Source organism: Achroia grisella, unplaced genomic scaffold, assembly GCF_030625045.1.
Source record: "Achroia grisella isolate CSIRO2021 unplaced genomic scaffold, CSIRO_AGI_Agris_v1 utg2156, whole genome shotgun sequence".
NCBI classification, from domain to species: domain Eukaryota; kingdom Metazoa; phylum Arthropoda; class Insecta; order Lepidoptera; family Pyralidae; genus Achroia; species Achroia grisella.
This window is the reverse complement of record NW_026712714.1, coordinates 681202-703197: the sequence shown is the minus strand read 5'-3', so window position 1 is coordinate 703197 and position 21996 is coordinate 681202. Positions and strand designations below refer to the sequence as shown.

General features: G+C 34.1%; 1 protein-coding gene across 1 annotated transcript in view; it reads left to right on the top strand.

The window, feature by feature from the left end:
- The first annotated feature begins 3707 nt into the window (after positions 1-3707).
- The window catches only part of LOC131842308 (copper-transporting ATPase 1), a 65796-nt gene continuing 47507 nt past the window's right edge, over positions 3708-21996 (top strand). Inside the window, exons 1-5 of the mRNA XM_059190846.1 lie at positions 3708-3743; positions 4219-4289; positions 19912-20029; positions 20468-20604; positions 21652-21782. Of these exons, the coding sequence (XP_059046829.1) occupies positions 3708-3743; positions 4219-4289; positions 19912-20029; positions 20468-20604; positions 21652-21782 (493 nt within the window). The remainder of the gene's footprint in view (positions 3744-4218; positions 4290-19911; positions 20030-20467; positions 20605-21651; positions 21783-21996) is intronic.

Genomic DNA, 21996 nt, shown 5'->3' with positions numbered 1-21996 from the left:
ACTGATCAACTATAGATCAAAATTATAACCCACTTCCAGATGACCTAGGAAGTTCAAATTTGGCATGCAGATAGGTAATTAGGTGAATATAAAGGAAAAAATCTGAAACTGGCAAATTGTTATCATTTTATTATAATTTTTCACTTTAATTGATTAACATTACAGAATATGCATATTACTGACTGTCTCGGTGATTCAATGGTTTAGTACACTAACTTATTAGTCGCGAGTTTGATTCCTCGCACGGTATAAACATTTGTATTTACTTTTATAATTGTTTGTATCGATCTGGTGTGTTTTCTATGTATATATTTTTTCTTATGATAATGGAATGGTGCATCCGCCTGCGCTAATGGTTTACGCTGGCGGGGCACCAGTGGAGGATGATAAGATGAGCATGAGGTCAGGTTAGTTAGTACATCGTGGTAAATTCACGAGGAATTTATCACGGTGGTTTCCAGGGGGAACCGCGTGGAGGTCAACCTAACATGGTACATTGATAGTAATGCGGTTATTAGTCCACATTTATGAGAATCCCCTTTCACCCACATATATGTATATTTCACCCACATATATGTATATTGAATAGATAAAAAAATAGATAAAAAATATCTGTGTATTTATATCAGTTGTCTAGTACCCATAACACAAGCTCTACTTACCTTGGTACTAGATGGAGATGTGTGAATGTCCTGGGTTATCTAAGTATATATAACTCAAAGGTGACTGACATAGTAATCTATCAATTTCAAACCGATCGGGCTGAGACTTTGCATGCATAAAGCTACTATGACGTAGGCATCCCCTAAGAAAGGATTTTGATGAATTCCACCCCTAAGAGGATAAATTAACGCGAACGAAGCCGCGTGCAAAAGCTAATTTTTTTTATAATTCAAACCAGAAACTCTTGAGATAGTACTAACTCAGATGACAGTGGAGTCAATTTATTGGAGAGTTGTGTAATGATAAGAGAAACTAATATATTTTTATCTCACGATTGTCCCATCAACGTCCTCCTTATCAGTACGGACACCATGCCTTATCAATAGATATGAAAATAACGATTGAAACGTGGAAAGATTTGTGGCTTTGCATTTAAAGATATCTGTTATATTACAATATTTTTAATATTAATATAAATAACTAGAAGAAAGGCGTTAATTCTTTTTTGGTTAAAACACATTATCCTTAACTACTCGCCCCGGGTTCGCCCGGGTGTACATGTATTATATATATAAACCTTCTTCTTGAATCACTCTTATCTATTAAAAAAACTACTTCAGAATTCGTTGCGTAGTTTTAATGATTTGAGCATACATAGATACCTGTTTTACTTCGTCGGGATCCATGACGGTACAACACAGTATTTTACATATTTTTATTTATGTATAACTTAACTGAAGTCCTGAGGTCATAGGGATAGAGAACTGAAGTCATAGGGACAGACAGACGGCGAGTTTATTTTATAATATGTAATCTTATATATAAAATTCTCGTGTCAAAGTTTTCGTTCCCATACTCCTCCGAAACGGCTTGACCGATTCGCATGAAATTTTGTGAGCGTATTGAGTAGGTCTGAGAATCGGCCAACATCTATTTTTCATCCCCCTTAATGTTAGGGGTAGTCCACCCCTAATTTTTTATTTTTATTTTAAGGCAAAACAACGTTTCCCAGGACAGTTAGTGATAATATAATCATAATAAACTCAGGACAATTCACACAGCGCCATCTAGACCCAAGTTAAGCTAACTAAAGCTTGTGTCATGAGTACTAGATAACTGATACAAATTCAATAGATTTTTTTTTATTTCGTAAATACATACATATAATACATAGAAAACACCTAGACCGATACAAACAATCATACTCATGAATACAAATGCTTGTGCCGTGCGAGAAATCGAACCCGCGACCACCGAGGTCGTATATACTAACTATCAGACCCGGCCACACGTTGCTGTGGCTAAGGTTCTTGAATAAAATAATATTGCGACTATAAATTGAGTTTATAATACAATTTTAAGAAGATTTTGTCAGAAATTGAAATTAACCCAATTGTGAAGTGTAAACGAAAGTGCATTTTCCGTCCCTTTCTATAGTAGCTCTATCTCGCTTTATTACTTTCACTTGTCTACTACGTAATATCTTAGCTTGTTATGGACCTACGTGTTGTAACACTGAATTCATTTTTATACAGTTGCTTATATCTGCGTAACTTTTTAAAGTTCTATAATACTGTTGTTATAATATTAATAATAATCTCAGGACAATTCACACAGCGCCATCCAGACACAAGTTAAGCTAGCTAAAGCTTGTGTTATGGGTACTAGATAACTGATACATATTCATAGATTTTTGTTTTGTAAATACATACATATTATACATAGAAAACAACCAGACCGATACAAACAATTATACTCATGAATACAAATGCACTGTGCGAGAAATTGAACCCGCGACCATAGTAAAGTGATGTATTAAACCGCTAAACCACGGAGGCCGTTACAATAATGAATTACCTACTTTTTGACGTATACACAGACAAACGATTATATATACAGACGTAACTCGATCACCATTTCATTTTTAAATGTAATGATATAAACATATCAACAATATGTGTGCAACCTATTGACTCAAGAAAATAATCATGATAATCGGTTTAGTAATATCACACAACGTATTACTATTTTAATTAAATTGAGAATTTCTACCTTTTTAACGATGGTAGAACGTGAAAGAAAGAGAAAAGACATATTTTTTACAGGTCGTAAAAGGGACAAGTTATGTAGAGTCATTAGTGCTTCAATCTTTTTAGCTGTTGATACGACTCTAACTTTTTCCTTAACTTGCTTGATATAGCTGTGTCTCGGTCTTCCCCTTCCTCTCTTTCCATCAATTTTTCTTTCGATAATGTTATTAGAATAGAATAGAATAGAAAATCATTTATTCAAGTAAACTTACATTGAAGCACTTTTGAATAGTCATTACATTTTTTTAATCTACCGCTCATTCGGAAAGCTGTCTCATCACAAGAAGAACGAGCAAGAAACTTGCGTGTTGCTCTTTTAAATAATTTTATTATTACTTTACATTTTTAAGTTTAAGTGTGTGAATACAAACCACCAATTAGCACTAATTCAATTAAATACTCAAATAGATAAAATATTGAATATATAACCAACTGGTTAAACAATTAATAAGAGGAAATTTGTCATAGTGATTAGAGCAGACCAGTCCCTACAAGCAGCACTCGTTCACGAGTATGACGGATGAGCGAGCCATCACAGCGCTCGACCATATTTTAGGGAGCCCAATGACCCGGCCCACCACGCCGCCACAAGTCTGGACATTTTAGTGAGCATGACTACTCAAAACATAATATTATTAATAGTAATTAGATAATGTTGTTAATTAGTTCGTCGTGTCGTATCAAGTGCCCCAACATTATTCCCCGCCTATTCTCAATAATATCTATGATCTGTCTTTTCTTTAACCCTTGCAAGTACTTCTTCATTTCTTATTTTATCTTTAAAAAAAACATAAAGCAATTTATTTTCTGTAAACATTTTAGATATACACATAAAATTCCCAATATAGATAGTAATAGTCATTCTCACAAAAACAAATATCTGTATTGTATTTATATAATTGAATCTGCGGGTCTCGCGAGGGTCAGGTAGTAGAAAATATACGGAGATCAATCATGCGACCATTGCAAAGCGTAGCGCTACACCACCAAGTCAATAAGTACCTAATATATTTTATATATAAAGTTCTCGTGTCACAATGTTAGTTACCATACTCCACCCAAACGGCTTTTATGAAATTTTATATGCATATTCAGTAGGTCTGAGAATCGGCTACTATCTATTTTTCATACCCCTAAGTGGTAAGGGAAATCCACCCCTAAATATATATTTTTTATTTTTTCGACATATTTTATTTTCATTTAAGATTGAAAAATACATACAACCGTAAATTTTCACCCTTCTAGCATCAACCCCAATTTTTTTTAAATTTTATTTTTTGTTTTTTTAATAGCGATTTTAATTTATATGTCAAAACAACGTTTGCGGGATCAGCTAGTAAAATTGTCAACCTAGCATTACTCTTTTAAAACTGTATGTATTAAATATTTCCTCCCTCAAAGAACACAATTAACACGAATATTTGTGAATATTTAAGTGTTAAAATGAAAAAGAAATAGTGTATAGTGTGTGTGCAAACGAGACAACATGCTGTCGAGAGGGATTAAGTACCAGCGGCTGGACGACCTGGATATTGGGTATGTAATTTAAACGATCACAACAATATTTATTAATTATGGTCAAATTTCAAACACTAGGGGACCAGTTGTTTATTATAAAACTATATACATATATTATAAACCGAATTTTATTTTATTTTTCTAAAATAAAAGTAGCCTAAGTTACTCCTTATTACACCAGCTACCTGCCAATAAAACTTCCGTCAAAATCGGTCCAGCCATTTCAGAGATTAGCCCGAACAAACAGACAGACAGACAAAAATTGTAAAAAATGACATTTTGGTGTATGTACCGTATTTATATTCATATGCATGTAGTAAAAAACAGTTATTTCCATATTACAAATATATACTCCAATTTTATTTGTATGTATAGATGTCTTGTTAATTTCTTTGCTTTGTAGATTATATGCGCCAAATAAATATTTTCTTTCTTTCATAGCAAGCACCTTAGTGATAGAATTAGGTGAGTGCATGAACAGTAAGCGTCGATATAAATAGCACTATAAGTATGTCAGTTATTAATTCAGATATTTGACTAGATGTAATGAGAAAATTCCTAACATAGCATCGCTCTCGGCCTCGGCTCAATAAGGGGACGTGTAAAGACGCTGATGTTGTATTGGTTACCCGCGCTTTGTTGTACATAGTTATAGTACTATAGGTTTCATTCGCATGAATATATAGCCTATGTTAATCTGATGTATAAGCTATATTACTGTAAAGTTTCATCAAAATCCGTTAAGTAGTTTTTGCGTAACGGAATAACAAACATGCATCCACACTCACAAACTTTCGAGTTTATCTATACATCTATTCTATACATATAAATAAAATTGGAGTGTCTGTTTGTGATATAGAAATAACCGTTTTTTACTACATGCATGTGAATATAAATACGGTCAAAGCACCAAAAAACCATTTTTTTTTAATTTTTGTCTGTCTGTCGGTCTGTTTGTTCCGGCTAATCTCTGAAATGGCTGGACCGATTTTAACGGGAATTTTTTCGGTAGGTAGCTGATGTAATAAGGAGTAACTTAGACTACTTTTATTTTAGATAAATAAATATAAATTCCACGCGGACTGAGTCGCGGGTGCAGCAGTCAAACCGAAACAAACAATCATACTCATGAACATAAATGTTTGTACCGTGCGAGGAATCAAACACACGACCGTAGGAAGTATGGCGGTGTGCTAAACAGCTACATCACCGAGGCCATAAGTTCTAAACTTACTTTACTAAAGATTTTAATTATTAACGACTGACGTACTGCCTATTAGATTGTAAACACATACTGTTAATGCTCTGTAAAATAAAAATTCTGTAATGCAAGTTAAAGTGTAGAAAATCCACCAAAATATACAAAATACTTCGCCTGGGATATTGCTTGTTATAACCTCAAATAATTAGCACCTTTTTTATCAAGAATTCGGAAGATTTTCAACAATTCAAGAACACTGGTGAGACACTAAATTCCGTTATATTATTCAAATTTGACATAGAAAGTAAACAAAACAATTAATTCGATAATAATTGGATAATTAACAAGATAACAAAATCAGCTGATTGGATATTGTCACTCTCAGTCAAGTGTCAATCAAGAATATTTTTGTCGACCGACTAAACTGTCAATGTCAAAGTGTTGAAATTACAAAAATAAACTTCGTTCGGAAATTGAACTATCTAAGCCGGGTTTCACTCAGATATATTAAATTACCACTTAGGTACATTACCACGGCCACTACCCCTACATATGATATTAAGCTAAAATACTACTTATTGAGACAACTTATTTTCATTAAATATGGCCCCAAAAATAAACTGTGCCGAATGCCACAAAATCATTAAAGATAAACATTTTCTTAAATGCATAAAATGTAAACAATCATATGATCTTAATTGCGCTAAGAAGGAGAAGCTTTATTATATAATGGATAAAAGTCGTAAAGATGACTGGATTTGCATAAATTGTAAAAGAATCACAATATCTGAAAGAAAAACAAGCACCCCGACCCAAAGCAAAAACACTACTGCTTCCTCCAGCTTCAAAAAGGGTTTAATAGTAGCACCCAATGAAACATCCCAGGTAACATTAATACACAACTCCTCTCAATTAGGCAATATTACTACTAGGAAATATAATGTACCAATACAAAATTCATTCGACTCTTTATCTGATGAAAACGATACAGATTGTTCCAATCTCAGGAGTGATACTCTAAACAGAAGCTGTCCGGAAACTAACCTAATTAGAAAGCACGAACTGGAAGATCTCAACAAAAGATTACAGGAATTAGAACAAAAACTTGGTAGCGCTAACAATGAAATTGAAAATTTGTTACTCGAAAATAATAGTTTAAAAGAAAGATTAGCTGAAAACATTTTTCAAATAAAACAACTACAAAATATATGTCGTATTACACCAAAATCAACACCTAAACTAAATAAAAAAAAGAAAATAGACGAGAAAGTTGATACAAATTGTCAAGAATTTAATGATACACAACACAGTATATTAGAAGAAAATGTGCAAAATAACAAAGAAAATGTATGCGAACACCATGTTACCAAACGTAAATCCAATAAAATATATATAATTGGTGGACAACAGTGTCGTGGAATGGCTTCAACATTATATCGTTCTAGAGAATTTACTAACTATGAAAATTACCAGATAACTTCAACCGTTAAACCAAATGCGCGTTGTGAAGAGATTCTGAAAAACACGGAGACATTAAATGCTGATACAAATGATAAAATTGTAGTTAGTGTCGGAGAATGTGACAGTAATCCAAGTAAATTATTTGCGGAACTCAGTTTTTTCTTAAAGTTGCATCGCAAACCAACTGTAATAGTACTTGGCATAAAAACCAATATACATCTGAATGAAAGTAAATTAAATGAATTGTTAAATATATGTTGCAAAAATTTTGATAATTGTATTTTCTTAGATTTGTATGACATCAATTATTATGACAAAAATTTTATGTATGATATGTGCCGTAAATTGAATTTTCTAATTGACACTATGTATTATGACGATAAATTTTTGGGTTACAAGAAAAAACAAGTAAAAACACTTAACAAGTCGCGCACTAATAAGAACAATAAAAAATATAAAAATGAAATTACCTACGACTTTCAACCAAGTAAGACAAACACAGAAAATGTTAGTAAAGGGAGTAAAACACATGTCAGATTAGTGCAAAAATTAATAACAAATTATTACACTCCAACATACAACAATGCAAAACCTTCTCACACTTCGATAAAAAGTCTTTTTCGTGAACAACCGTAACAACTCTTTTGCTGTTCTTCATCAGAATATAGCTGGATTGCTGGGAAAGAAAGAATTAATAGAACTTACTATAGAAGAATTATCAGAAAACAATAAAGATTTTGATATATTATGTTTTAGTGAAACATTTGTAAAAACTGGGAGTGAAGGAAATATAAACATTGCAGGATATAAACTAGCAGCAACATATTCAAGACACCACCAAAAGAGGGGTGGAGTTTGTATACTATGCTCTCATCTTATTCCAGCACAAGAATTATCCTTTTTAAATGAATTTGCTGAAAATTTTGTTTTTGAGTGTTGTGGAATTGAGATTGTATCTGGGAAATATATTATCATATGTGTTTATAGAACACCAACCTCAAATATTGTATCATTTTTTGATAAATTTAAATTACTAATGGGAAAATTGAGACATAAAACGAAACACAAAATAATTATAGTCGGCGATCTGAATATAGACGTATTAAAAAATTCAAATGAAACGACGGAATTGAAAAGAATTATAGCAAATTCTAACTTTAAATTACACATATCTAGTCCTACTCGTAAAAAGGCATGTCTAGATCAGATACTCAGTAATATACCTGAAGCAAAAAGTGAAATACATAAGTTAGGACTATCTGACCACGACACGGCACAATCTCTTACTATTGAGATGAAAGATAAAATACAGCAACCTAAGTTTTGGTATTATAAAAAAAGAGATTACAGCTTAGATAATCTCTCTAAATTTCGTAAATGCGTACATAGTTTATCATGGGCGGATGTGTATAGTGAAACCAATATGGAAACTGCATTTGCCACGTTCTATGATATCTTTAAAATATTTTATTATCTTTGTTTTCCCGTAATAAAAGTTAAAGTAAAATCGCAAGGAAACACTAAAAAGTGGATTACACGAGGCTTAAAGAAGTCTACAATTACTAAGAGACACTTACGTTTCGCTTATTATAAAAAAAGAGATAACAATGTAAAGATAAAGTACCAAAAATACTCGAAAATACTAAAAGAATGCATTAAACATTCTCAAAAACTGGCCAATACATTGTACCTTGAAAAGTCTAAAAATCCTTGTAAAGCTACATGGGATCTAATACAAAATAGAACACAAAGAAATCCTATTAATAGAAATATTGACAGACTTCTAATAAATGATAAGATAGTTGATAATCCGAATGACATTGCAAACATATTTAATAATTATTATATTGACATGGCAAATTTTAATTCAAATTGTAATTATAATATTATAAATATACAATCGAACCATGCCAGCATGTTTTTAAGACCAACAGATGAGTTTGAAGTTATTAAAATAATTAACACACTTAAATCTACAAACTCGACTGGCCACGATGAAATACAGACAAAGGTACTAAAAATGTGTAAAAATGAAATTGCTCCTGTGCTAAGCTATTTAATTAATCTGTCATTTAGCACTGGATCTTTCCCGGAACCATTAAAAATGGCTATAGTAAAACCACTTCATAAAAAAGGGAGTATTTCTGATGTGGATAATTACAGACCGATATCTCTTCTACCCAACTTTTCAAAGATATTTGAAAGAGCAATGTTAAATCAATTAATAAATTTCTTAGAAAAATTTAAATTGATAACATCGGTTCAAAATGGTTTTCTAAAAGGCAAATCGACAACATCAGCTGCTTTTTCTCTTATAAATAATGTGCTATCACATATGGATAAGCGCAATCATGTCACGGCTGTCTTTTTTGATATGAGTAAGGCCTTTGATACTGTATCACATAAAAAATTAATTTATAAATGCGATATGTATGGAATAAGAGGATTAGCAAGTGAATGGCTAAGTAGTTACTTAAGTAATAGAAAACAATACGTAGAGATATCAAAAATGGACGCAAGCCTGGAAGTTAATGAATATAAATCGACCATTAGACTAAATACAAACGGTGTTCCACAAGGAAGTATTTTAGGACCCTTGTTATTCCTGCTTTATATAAATGACTTGCCAAATGTCACAGAGTATGACTGCACTATGTTTGCTGATGATGTATCTGTAGTGATACCTTGCAATAACGACAAAACATATAATAATGACATAAACGGAACAATTACGAAAATTATAGAATGGTTACATAATAATAATTTGAATATAAACTACAATAAAACTACATATATACAATTTATTAACAAAAATAGAGTTAAACAGTCTTTAAACGTAACTTGTGCTGGAAACACTATCAAAGAATCTTCGCAAATCACTTTTTTGGGCATACTATTGGATGATAGATGCTCTTGGGAAAATCACACTAATAAAATATGCAATAAAATGAATTCATTTGCCTATGCTCTCTGGCGATTAACAAGAATTAGTAATAAAAAAACAAGCTTACAGGCATATCACGGCTACGTAAGTTCCATTTTGAGATATGGCATTTTGATTTGGGGCAACTCATATCATGCTAAACGGGTTCTTATAGCTCAGAAACAATGCATCAGAGCAATATGTAATGTTGACATACGTATATCTTGCCGACCACTGTACAAAGATTTAAATGTATTAACTGTTCCATGTCAATATATCTACGAAGTGTGCATATTTGTAAGAATGCATATCAAATTATTTAGAAAAAAGGTGAATACTGTAATTTTAACTTAAGGAATCCAAATAATCTCATTCTCCCATACAATACTACAAACTTGTATAGCAGAAATGCCTATTGTATGTCAATAAAAATTTACAATAAGTTGCGGCATGATATAAAAATACTACCGATAAATATGTTCAAGAGAGAGTTAAAAAGATGGCTGATCAATAAGTGTTTTTACTCTGTTGATGAGTACTTTAATTCATGAAGTAGGTAATCGGAGTACTTTGCCCAGAAATTTAAATTTAATTTAATAATGAAGAAAATAAAAATGAAACTGAGAAATATGTACAATCTTATAATAATAAATGGACACTGTTAATTTTGCATGCCAGTTTCTGGTGAAAAGTGTGATACATAAATTATAATTTTTAAAATCCTGTAAACCACTTTTCAGGCAAAATAAAGATATTTGTATATTTGTATTTAATATTCTATAGTTTTTTTTACATTCAAAATATCTCTATTCATGTAGGTCTATTACAGACTCTTATGATATATCAAATCTACCGTCAGTTCGGAATGATTTCGAGATGAGAAGAACTGACAAGAAACTCAGCTCGTATTATTTTCTCTGTAGTTTACTACCAAAGATTTTAATTATTAAATTTCTATAGGTTTTTTCATTCTCCGTCGCTAATTAGTCTAGAGAAATTTTTAACAATTGCTGCTGCCGGATAATGTTGATATTTCCACTTTTCGAATAGTTCAAAACAATACCGCTATTGTTGTACAAACATGGTTAAATCTGGATGGAGGTAATGGGTTGCGTGCCGAACGTGGCGAGTTTACGGTAAGGTCATAGTGACGTCTTGACATCTTGACGACCTCGGTGGTCTAGTGGTCTAGCACACCGCTTTACGACCGATGGTCGCGGGTTCGATTCCTCGCACGGCACAAACATTTGTATTCATGAGTATGATTGTTTGTATCAGTCTGGGTGTTTCCAAAAAAAAAAAAATATCCATGTATTTGTATCAGTTATCTAGTACCCATAACACAAGCTTTAGCTAGCTTAACTTGGGTCTAGATGGCGCCGTGTGAATTGTCCTGAGATTATTATTATATTATTATTATATAGTATATTCAAATTCAGATTCAAAAATCATTTATTCATTTAGGACATTTTAGCCGCTTATATACGTCAATTTTATATTTATACTAGCTGTACCGGCAAACGTTGTTTTGCCTAAAAATAAAAAAAAAATAGGGGTGGACTACCCCTAACATTTAGGGGGATGAAAAATAGATATTGGCCGATTCTCAGACCAACGCAATACGCTCACAAAATTTCATGAGAATCAGCAAGCCGTTTCGAAGGAGTATGGGAACGAAAACTGTGACACGAGAATTTTATATATAAGATTATACTAGAATATAATAGAAAATCATTTATTCAAATAAACTTACATTGAAGCAATTTTGAATAGTCATTACATTTTTTTAATCTACCGCTCATTCGGAAAGCTGTCTCATCACATGAAGAACGAGCAAGAAACTTGCGTGTTGCTCTAATATTTTCTCTACCGTCCAGTTCAGTACCTATATACTATAGATGCAATTGAGAAGAATCCAAATCCAATAGAATATATATCTTTATATATATTTAAAAATTACGTGTCACGTTGTTTGTCCGCGATGGACTCCTAAACTTCTGAACGGATTGCAAATTTGATTTGCACATTGTGTGCAATTTGATCCAACTTGAAAGATAGGATAGCGTACATCTCAATTTATAGTCGTAATATTATTTTATTCAAGAACCTTAGCCATAGCAAAAAGTGGCCGGGTCTGCTAGTATATATATCATCATCGTCATCATTATCATCATCGCAGCCCGGAAGACGTCCACTGCTGGACATAGGCCTCCCCCAAAGATCTCCACGACGATTGGTCCTGTGCTCGCATTCATGCCTTCCAGCGATCTTGACCAGATCGTCGGTCCACCTTGCTGGAGGCCTTCCCACGCTGCGTCTTCCGGTCCGCGGTCGCCACTCGAGGACTTTATTGCCGAACGACCATCTGTCCTACGAGCTATGTGCGAGTATATATATATATCTCGTGACTTACATTCGTTTACTGGATGGTGTACGTTCGTGATAAAGCACGCGCTTCGCAAACGCAACTATTGTTAGTGGATTTTACGCTCATTACAATATATTAGTTTTATTTGTTTACAAAACGCGTGCGTTGTATTCTAACGATGCAGTGTTTGCATATTATAACTATATCGTGGTAAACAACATGACATGATATTTGCAATCTAAATATATACTACTCAAAGGTGACTGACATAGTAATCTATCAACGCACAGCCCAAACCACTGGACGGATCGGGCTGACATTTGGCATGCAGGTAGATGTTATGGCGTAGGCACACGCTAAGAAATGATTTTGATAAATTCCACCCCCAAGGGGATAAAATAGGGGATGAAAGTTTGTGTGAAACTTTGTCAATTTTAAACCGATCGGACTGAGACTTTGCATTCATAAAGCTACTATGACGTAGGCACCCCAAAGAAAATATTTTCAAAGGAGGAACGCCCTCGGGAAGGCCAGTTGAAGCTGATAAAGGAATTGGTGATGCGAAAGCAAATTGGTTGGTTGCTCAAAGCATATAAAAATTATACTGATTATGTGAAGTTCAGTGCAAGAAATACAATTAAATCCTAAGTTAGGAAGAAACGAAAGTACTTTCCGAACAACCTAATATTAAATAACAGACCATTGTCAACTTTATACAAACACCATTGTAATCTAAATGTTTTAATCCTAAGCTACATTTTTAATAACAAACGAGGACCGCCATGTTTTATTACACCGGCGGTGGTTAGTTTTGAAAATAGAACGGTGGGGCATAGACAAGTGGAGACTACGCGAATCCTAAGCTACATTTTTAATAACAAGCGACGACCGCCATGTTTGATTACACCGGCGGCGCTTAGTTTTGAAAATAGAACGGTGGGGCATAGACAAGTGGAGACTACGCGAATCCTAAGCTACATTTTTAATAACAAACGACGACCGCCATGTTTTATTACACCGGTGGCGGTTAGTTTTGAAAATAGAACGGTGGGGCATAGACAAGTGGAGACTACGCGAATCCTAAGCTACATTTTTAATAACAAACGAAGACCGCCATGTTTTATTACACCGGTGGCGGTTAGTTTTGAAAATAGAACGGTGGGGCATAGACAAGTGGAGACTACGTGAACTGGCCGAAAACAAATTAAGCAAGTATATATAAAGAGGTATACTATTGCTGTCTGTACCATAAATAATTATTAAACTTAATAATTGAAATTTTTTGTCTGGCGAAATACCCCAAAAACGGGGTGAATGCAATACCATAAGAAAAAAAGTCTGTCAATTCTGGACTGTACAACACTTTGCACGTAAGCGAAACAGTAGAGTATCTAAGTATATTGAAATAACATAGAAATATCATTTTAATACATCTTGTTTCTTACTAATATTATAAATGCGAAAGTTCTGTTAGTGTGGATGGATATTTGTTACACTTTCACGTAAAAACTACTCAACATATTTTGTTGACACTTTACAATACTGTATTCAAAATAATTTATTCAAAATTCAAAATTCATTTATTCATGTAAGACATTTTAGCCGCTTATGAACGTCAAATTTTTATATTATATTTTTTTCCCTACCGTCCAGTTCAGTATATAGATCCAATTGAAAATAACTGGCGAAAAACTCAATTGATTTTTTTTTAAAGCCTGTTTGTTTAGAGTACCACGAATTCGAATATTCGAATATTATTAATTATTATAGCCATAAGACAGTGATTCCCAAAGTGGTCTGTGTCGACTTCCAGCGGTTTATGACATAAGGCAAGGGGTCTGCGACAGCGGTTTTTACTTTGTTTTTGACACTAAACTACTACAGTTAGAAATTTACAAAAAAATCAATACCAGGTAAGAATGGGGGGTCTACCCAAAACCGAAAAATATGCGAAGGATCTACGACACAAAAAAGTTTGGGAACCTCTGGTTTACATGAATATAATCTCAATATTTTGTATATTTCTCAACACAAGCAAAGTCTAGACAAGCCACTAGATAATTATTATAATGTCTATATATATTGGTGTATTATCCAGAGATTTTTTTATCTTTATTTTTTTTTGGGATTTGGACAAACCCAATCTGCCTATACTAAATAATAAAAATGTACATAAAAACGAACTAAATGATAAACATCCAGAATATATATAGATATATATCCTCATCTGTTATTGACGATCTGTTAAAACGTATCTTATCTATATATCATATTATTATATATAAAGTTATCATAATAACCAGTAATCAGTAGATTCGTACAAATGGTCACACGACACTATGATTGTCGCGTACGCTTGAAGCGGTCCAGCGCTTCGATATAAACAAATTGATTATTTAATACAGCGCTAAAGCGTATGATGGGAAATTATTTTGCACTCGGCGCATTCGAAATTCAAGTGTAAATGTCATCTGTATTTTACATGTGACATAGCAACGTGCATTTGAATTTCGAACGTGTTTGTGTTTTTTTTTTATTTTAAGATAACACTAATGAATTATCCAATATACAGCTTTGATTGTTAGTTTTTTTTTTTACTAGTGTGTTGTGATTTCTTATATTGAACAGGTAATTTAATAGTTAATAAACTTTACTTTCTTAGTGTTAAAATCGAAACCACTAACCAATGAGGACCGTACATAAAGCGTAAATGGACGTAAAACAATACAATCTGCCCCTTATGTACTAAACAGCGTGAAATTACTGCTGATAAGAATTTACCGTCGCTATTATATGGTTGCAAAAGGCCACTCTTATTTCCATAATTGTCCGGTTGGTCGTTTTAACCGACTTGTAAGAAAAGAGGTTCAATTTAACTTTCCATTTTTAAATTATTTTCGTTGTACGACTCACACCGGAAATATATGTAAAATTTATGATATACAACTTACCAATGGTTACGAATTCGATTCTCGCTTGATATAAATATTTGTATTAATGAATGTTTGTATGTATTGGTCTGCTTGTTTTCTAGTGAAACATGATAATATGAGGATTGTCAGTTTGCCCGTCGTGAAGGATTCATTAGGAATTAACCATTGTGGTATCTTTCTTTAATTTAATTTGTATCTTTATTCATTCTTTATTGACCGCGTGGAGGTGGGGGGAAAGGGGATTGTTAGTAATGTGGACTATGATCTCATTGCTAGCAATGTACCATGTCAGGTTGACCTCCACGCGGTTCCCCCTGGAAACCATCGTGTTAAATTCTTGATGAATTTGTCACGATGGGCTAATTGACCTGACCTCATGCTCAGCTTATCATCCTCCACTGGTGGCCCGCCAGCGTACACCGTTAGCGCAGGCGGGTGCACCATTCCATTATCATCCATAAAAAAAAAGACCGCGTGGAGGTCGACCAAAGGCCAGGTCGACCTCCACGCGGTCCATTAATTCCCCATTAATAATAACTCTCTTGGGGAGAATAGAATTGTTAGTAACGTGAGCTTATAACCCAATAGCTGGCAATGTACCATGTCCGATTGACCTTCACGCGGTTTACCCTGAAAACCATCGTGATAAATTCCTGGTGAACATTGGTCTAACTGACCTGACCTCATGCTCATCTTATCATCCTCCACTGGTGCCCCGCCAGTGTATACCGTTAGCGCAGGCGGGTGCACCATTCCATTATCATCCATTAAAAAAACAATATATTCTTTCTTTATTGCACAGATAATAAAAAGATATTATAATTTAGAGACAATGTGAGCAAAGGTGGACTTATCCTTAGAAGAGATCTCTTCCAGTCAACCTAAAACAGTGGGATATGTGGTACTGAGAGGGTAATAATTGGTGCAAACAAAAAAAAAATGTCAAAGGATAGATACTAAATAAAATTCAAATAACAAATTGTATAATCTAAAACAAAAGTAAAATACATAAATATTAATAGTAATACAAAAATATAGGAATAAACATACATATCATATATCATCATCATCATCATCTGCTTCTTCCTTATCCCATTTATTTGGGGTCGGCCTAATATGTTTTTCTCTTCCATTCATCTCTGTTCGCAGTCATTCCGTTATTTACTCCCTTTCTCACCATATCATCTTTCACACAGTCCATCCATCTCATATAATACATACATATCATATAATACATAAATATATTCATCATGCACAATGCACTCTCTTGGAGAAATAGGATTGTTAGTAACAAGGTACCATGTCAGGTTGACCTCCACGCGGTTTCTTCCATAAATCATTCTGATAAATTACTGGTAAGCTACGATATGACCTGCGTATCTGATCTGACGTCATGCTTCTTATCATCCTCCACTGGTGCCCTGCCAGCGTATACCGTTAGCGCAGGCAGGTGTACCATTCCATTATCATCTATCACAACGCACTCCCGCCCCCCAACTTCCGTTATCCTTTCTTCCCATTATATGGAGTCCACCCCACCCCATACTCCCATTTCTTTATTTTACTCTTTCTTCTCATTATATGGAAGAAAGAGGTAACAGTACAGTTAATAAATGTAGGAGTTAGTAAGCGCTGTCTTGGTCAGTTGGAACCGGTTTAGAATTGTAATGGACAGATAGATCCATTATCATCTATCACAACGCACTCCCGCCCCTCCCCCCCCCCCTCCCCCCACCAAACTTCTGTTATTCTTTCTTCCCATTATATGGAAGAAAGCGGTAACAGTACAGTTAATAAATGTACGGTTTAGAATTGTAATGGACAAAAAGATCCATTATCATCTATCACAACGCACTCCCCCCCCCCCCTTCCCAAACTTCCGTTATTCTTTCTTCCCATTATATGGAAGAAAGAGGTAACAGTACGGTTAATAAATGTAGGAGTTAGTAAACGCAGTCTTGGTTGGAACCGGTTTAGAATTGTAATGGACAGACAGATAAATTATGACGGCTACAAATTAATGTAGGCCATATCTCGTGTGGTAGGTAGTTGGTGGTCGCTTGTCGTGCAGTTACCACTACAAAATTACCGTTCACTTTTGTGTACGGGGACATATCTGCGACAACATATGTTTTATGTCTTAAATTGATTCTGCCACTAAATATGATTCTGCAATTGTTATTATCTATACATTTATTTATTTATTTACTTACACAACTATTATTACAGGCCTAAGCCCAATACAATAGTGTATCTAATTCTATATTATACATATTCGTTAACATAACATATGACATACAATGTTGTTTTTGTGAATTCACACAGACTACACACAAACAAATCCGTTGTTTCTGCTATTTTATTGAGAGTGGCCAGTGCGAGTGTTATGGATGCCTTGTTTAATAAATTAGTTCTGCCGCGAGGTACCGCTAATAACTGGGGCCTTCGTCGCCGCCCCAGGTAATTATCTGGTACCCTAAAACTTATCAAACCAAGAACCAGAGAATTGGTGATTTGACCCCGAGACACTTTAAATATGTATAAGACAATAGCCAATTCCCTGCGTACACGTAATTCATTATATCCCACCATGCCCAATACGAACAGAGTGGGATACATCAAAGGATACAAGGGATATACTCCATATTGCCTCATATATATATACCTAATAAACTTATTTTGAATTTTTTCCAACATTAGTCTATATTTTATTTCATAGGGATCCCATATTACAGCGTTGCACTACATATATATCTGTACATCTATACATTATATGTATGTAACTATACATTATATGTATAGTTACATTTACTTTATTTATAAATAAAGTCATAAAAATCGGTCAAGCCGTTTTGTAGAAATTTATTCCAAATAACCCGACACGAGAATTTTATATATTAGAAACTGTACCCGCGACTTCGTCCGCGTGGAATTTAACTTATTTTTCTAAAATAAAAGCAGCCTAAGTTACTCGTTATTACATCAGCTACCTGCCAATAAAAGTCCCGTCAAAATCCGTCCGGCCATTTCAGAGATTAGCCGGAACAAACAGACCGACAGACAAATATTGTAAAAAGTGGTCTTTTGGTGTACGTATCGTATTTATATTCATATGCATGTAGTAAAAAACTGTTATTTCAATATTACAAACAGACACCCCAATTTTATTTATATGTATAGATGCAATCGATACTCGCGACTCCTGTTTTTTTTTTAATCTAAAAGATATCTACATCATTTTTCATAGTACAATGTACCTATTTATTTTCATAATGAAAAGGTAACAGACAGATCGACTGTATGACTGTGGAAATAATATATTGGGACTAATAATAGTAATAATAATCTCAGGACAATTCACACAGCGCCATCTAGACCCAAGTTAAGCTAGCTAAAGCTTGTGTTATGGGCACTAGATAACTGATACAAATACATAGATAATATTTTTTTTCGTAAACACATACATATTATACATAGAAAATACCCAGACCGATACAAACAATCATACTCATGAATACAAATGTTTGCGCCGTGCGAGGAATCGAACCCGCGACCATGGGACGTAAAGCGGTGCGCTAGACCGCTAGAGCACCGAGGTCGTCAACCAATGCGTTATGTATGCATCCATGAATACGATTATTTGTATTGGTCCAGGATCGAAGCTATGGTCATGGGAAAGTGTGACGGCATTCTGAATCTACCACCAGACCACCAAGGTATAGAAATGTTGCAAACAATACATGTTTTGCAACATATGTGGCGAAAACGCGAGGTCATGACTCTACTAACTAATGAAACAAATGAAGCAACAAAAATAAATATACGTACAGACAAAAACACAAAATAAAGAGAAAACTATCAATGACCCATTGTCTGTGATCTATACATATAAATAAAATTGGAGTGTCTGTTTGTAATATTGAAATAATCGTTTTTTTACTACATGCATATGAATATAAATACGGTACATATATGAAATAACCACTTTTTACATTTTTTGTCTTTTGTCTCCCTGTCTGTTTGTTCCGGCTTGTCTCTCAAATGGTTGGACCGATTTTGTCGGGTTTTTTTTTTGGCAGGTAGAAATAGAAATAGAAATAGAAATAATCTTTATTCAAATAAACTCATTACAAGCACTTTTGAATAGTCATATTTTGATTCTACCACTCATTCGGAATGCAGATTCATCACAAGAAGAATGAGCAAGAAACTTGTGTGTTGCTCTTTTTAATATATGTTTTTTTTTATATAAATAATTACAGTATAACAAGTAAGAGGCATGCGATAATCAACATAGAAGTCGCTACGCACTCATTATTAATGTAATCAGATAATATTGTCAGTGCTATAGATTTAAAGTTTTTCTATAAAAACATTATTATCGTTAACGAATTCTTCAATTTCATAGTAAGCTTTTTTGTAAAGGAACTGTTTTATTTGACATTTAAATCTTTTTTCTGGCAGATTTATAACAGACTCTGGTATTTTATTGTAAAACCTTACGCAATTGCCATAAAACGAATTACTAACTTTAGCCAAACGACATTTAGGTAAAATCAGTTTGTTATTGTTACGTAAGCTTTTAATAGATAATATAATAAGAAATATTATAGGCTACTTTTATTTTAGAAAAAATCATTTATTTACTGTATATTACGCCGACCCCAAATAAATGGGATAAGGAAGAAGCAGACGATGATGATGATGATTATGTCATCGACATATATATCAAATATATGTTTGTTTGTCCACAGAGAGTCCAGCCAGGAGTTAGTGGCGGTGCGAGTGCCAATAAATGGCATGACCTGCCAGTCCTGCGTGAAGGGCATCGAAGGTACCATCATTGAAGTGCCGGGTGTCAATCACGTGAAGGTAAGTGTTTTAGACTTCTGGTAAAACATACAACCGGACAACCGTGTCATTCGTGATAGGGCGAGGTCGAGGGCGGTGGCCTGGCGAGTGACGTTGAATCATGCCCGTCTTTTCCACTGGGCACGTGCCCAGGCCCCGCAATAGATTGAGGGCCTATAGACTCCCTCGTCCCTATCCCGTATCCTCGGACCACCCCATGTGAGTTAACAGTCATGCTAGTCTAATTATGACATTACTGTTTTTTTTTTAACTAGTAATAAAAAGATTTGTTAAAAAAAATAAAAATATTTTTGGTGTTTTCACTTAAAAAGTGTAAAAAATAAATGACACCCTATTCTCGGGCCCACTGAGGATACATATAATATTTCATCAAAATCGGTTAGGCCGTTTCGGAAAAGTATGCAAATTAATACTGAATTATATTTGTATATATTGCAGGTTGAGTTGGCAGAGAAGGCCGGGTACTTCAAATATGACCCGCGGGTGTGCTCCGTGGAGGCCATCAGGTCTCGTATAGAAGATATGGGGTTCGAGGTCCCGGGCGAGTCAGCGAAAGACCACGAGGAAGAGACCAGGTCTGAATTATCCTTTTGTTATTGTTCAAAATCTACCCTGTACCATCGTAGGCACAGATTGTTATATTAGTCCGTTAGTTTGTGTTCCCGCGGTTTCTGTTCCCCTCCCTTACCTACAGTACTGAACCGACTGTACAGCGGCCTTGACGCGTGCGCGCATTGTGTTGTGAATTAAAATAAATTAGAACTGTGAAACTGTGAAACCTACTGTGAAACTGGAAAGCTAGCGAAGATATCTTCGAGACCCTGAAGCCCAGGAAATCCGCAGAACCATACAGGTACGTGACTAACGCTCACACTAATTTTTCCCTATATATATATAAAGTACTTTCCCTAACATTTTGGTAGCAGAGTAGTTTCCCTAACAGTTATAGATAAAGATGGACATGTATTGTGAATTGCTTGTTTTTACACCAAACATTATTATTTCCTACTACCTGTGCTCGCGGTTTCACTCGCGTGAATTTTATAATCTATATGTTATTCTGATGTATAAACTATATTACTGTAAAGTTTCATCAAAATCCGTTCAGTAGTTTTTGCGTGAAAGAGTAACAAACATCCATCTATATACACAAACTTTTGCTTTGCATATGCTGAGTGTCAGCCATGTTGCCAACCATATTTAGAAATAATATAAGATGAATTATTGTAATTGTTCTAAGTGTGTATGTATGTATGTATATATGTATATGAGTGTGTGTGTGCATATGTGTATATATATATATATATGTGTGTAAAGTGTACAATTGTCAAATGTGTATATGTAATAATGGTTGACAATAAATGTTTTTCTTTCTTTTCTTTCTTTCATTTATATTACTATCTACTCGCCCCAGCTTCGCCCGGATGTACATGTATTTTACATACAAAACTTCATCTCGAATCGCTCTATCTATTAAAAAACCGCTTCAAAATCCGTTGCGTAGTTTTAAAGATTTAAGCATACATATGAACGGACAGACAGCGACAGCGGCTTTGTTTTATAATATGTAATGATTAGAATTAGACAAATAATAGTAATATACATAAAATATACTTTTGTAGACAACTGCTACCGACAGAGATACCCACCGACCTCCTCATAGACATGACGGGTGTCATCGCATCCGACCAGACGGAAGTGTTCCTATCAGTGGTCGGCATGACGTGCCAGTCGTGCGTCAATTCTATTGAAGGTCAGTTTTGTGTAGTAATAATAGTAATATCCTTAGACAATGCACACAGCGCCATCTAGTTCCATATTAAGCAGAGCTTGTGTTATGGGTACTAGACAACTTTTTTTTTAAATACATCTATAATTCAGATACTATTATAATATTTGTAATTCTTAAAATTATTCTTAAATTGTTCTATTAGTTTTATATATTGTGAAATTTACAATATTTGATT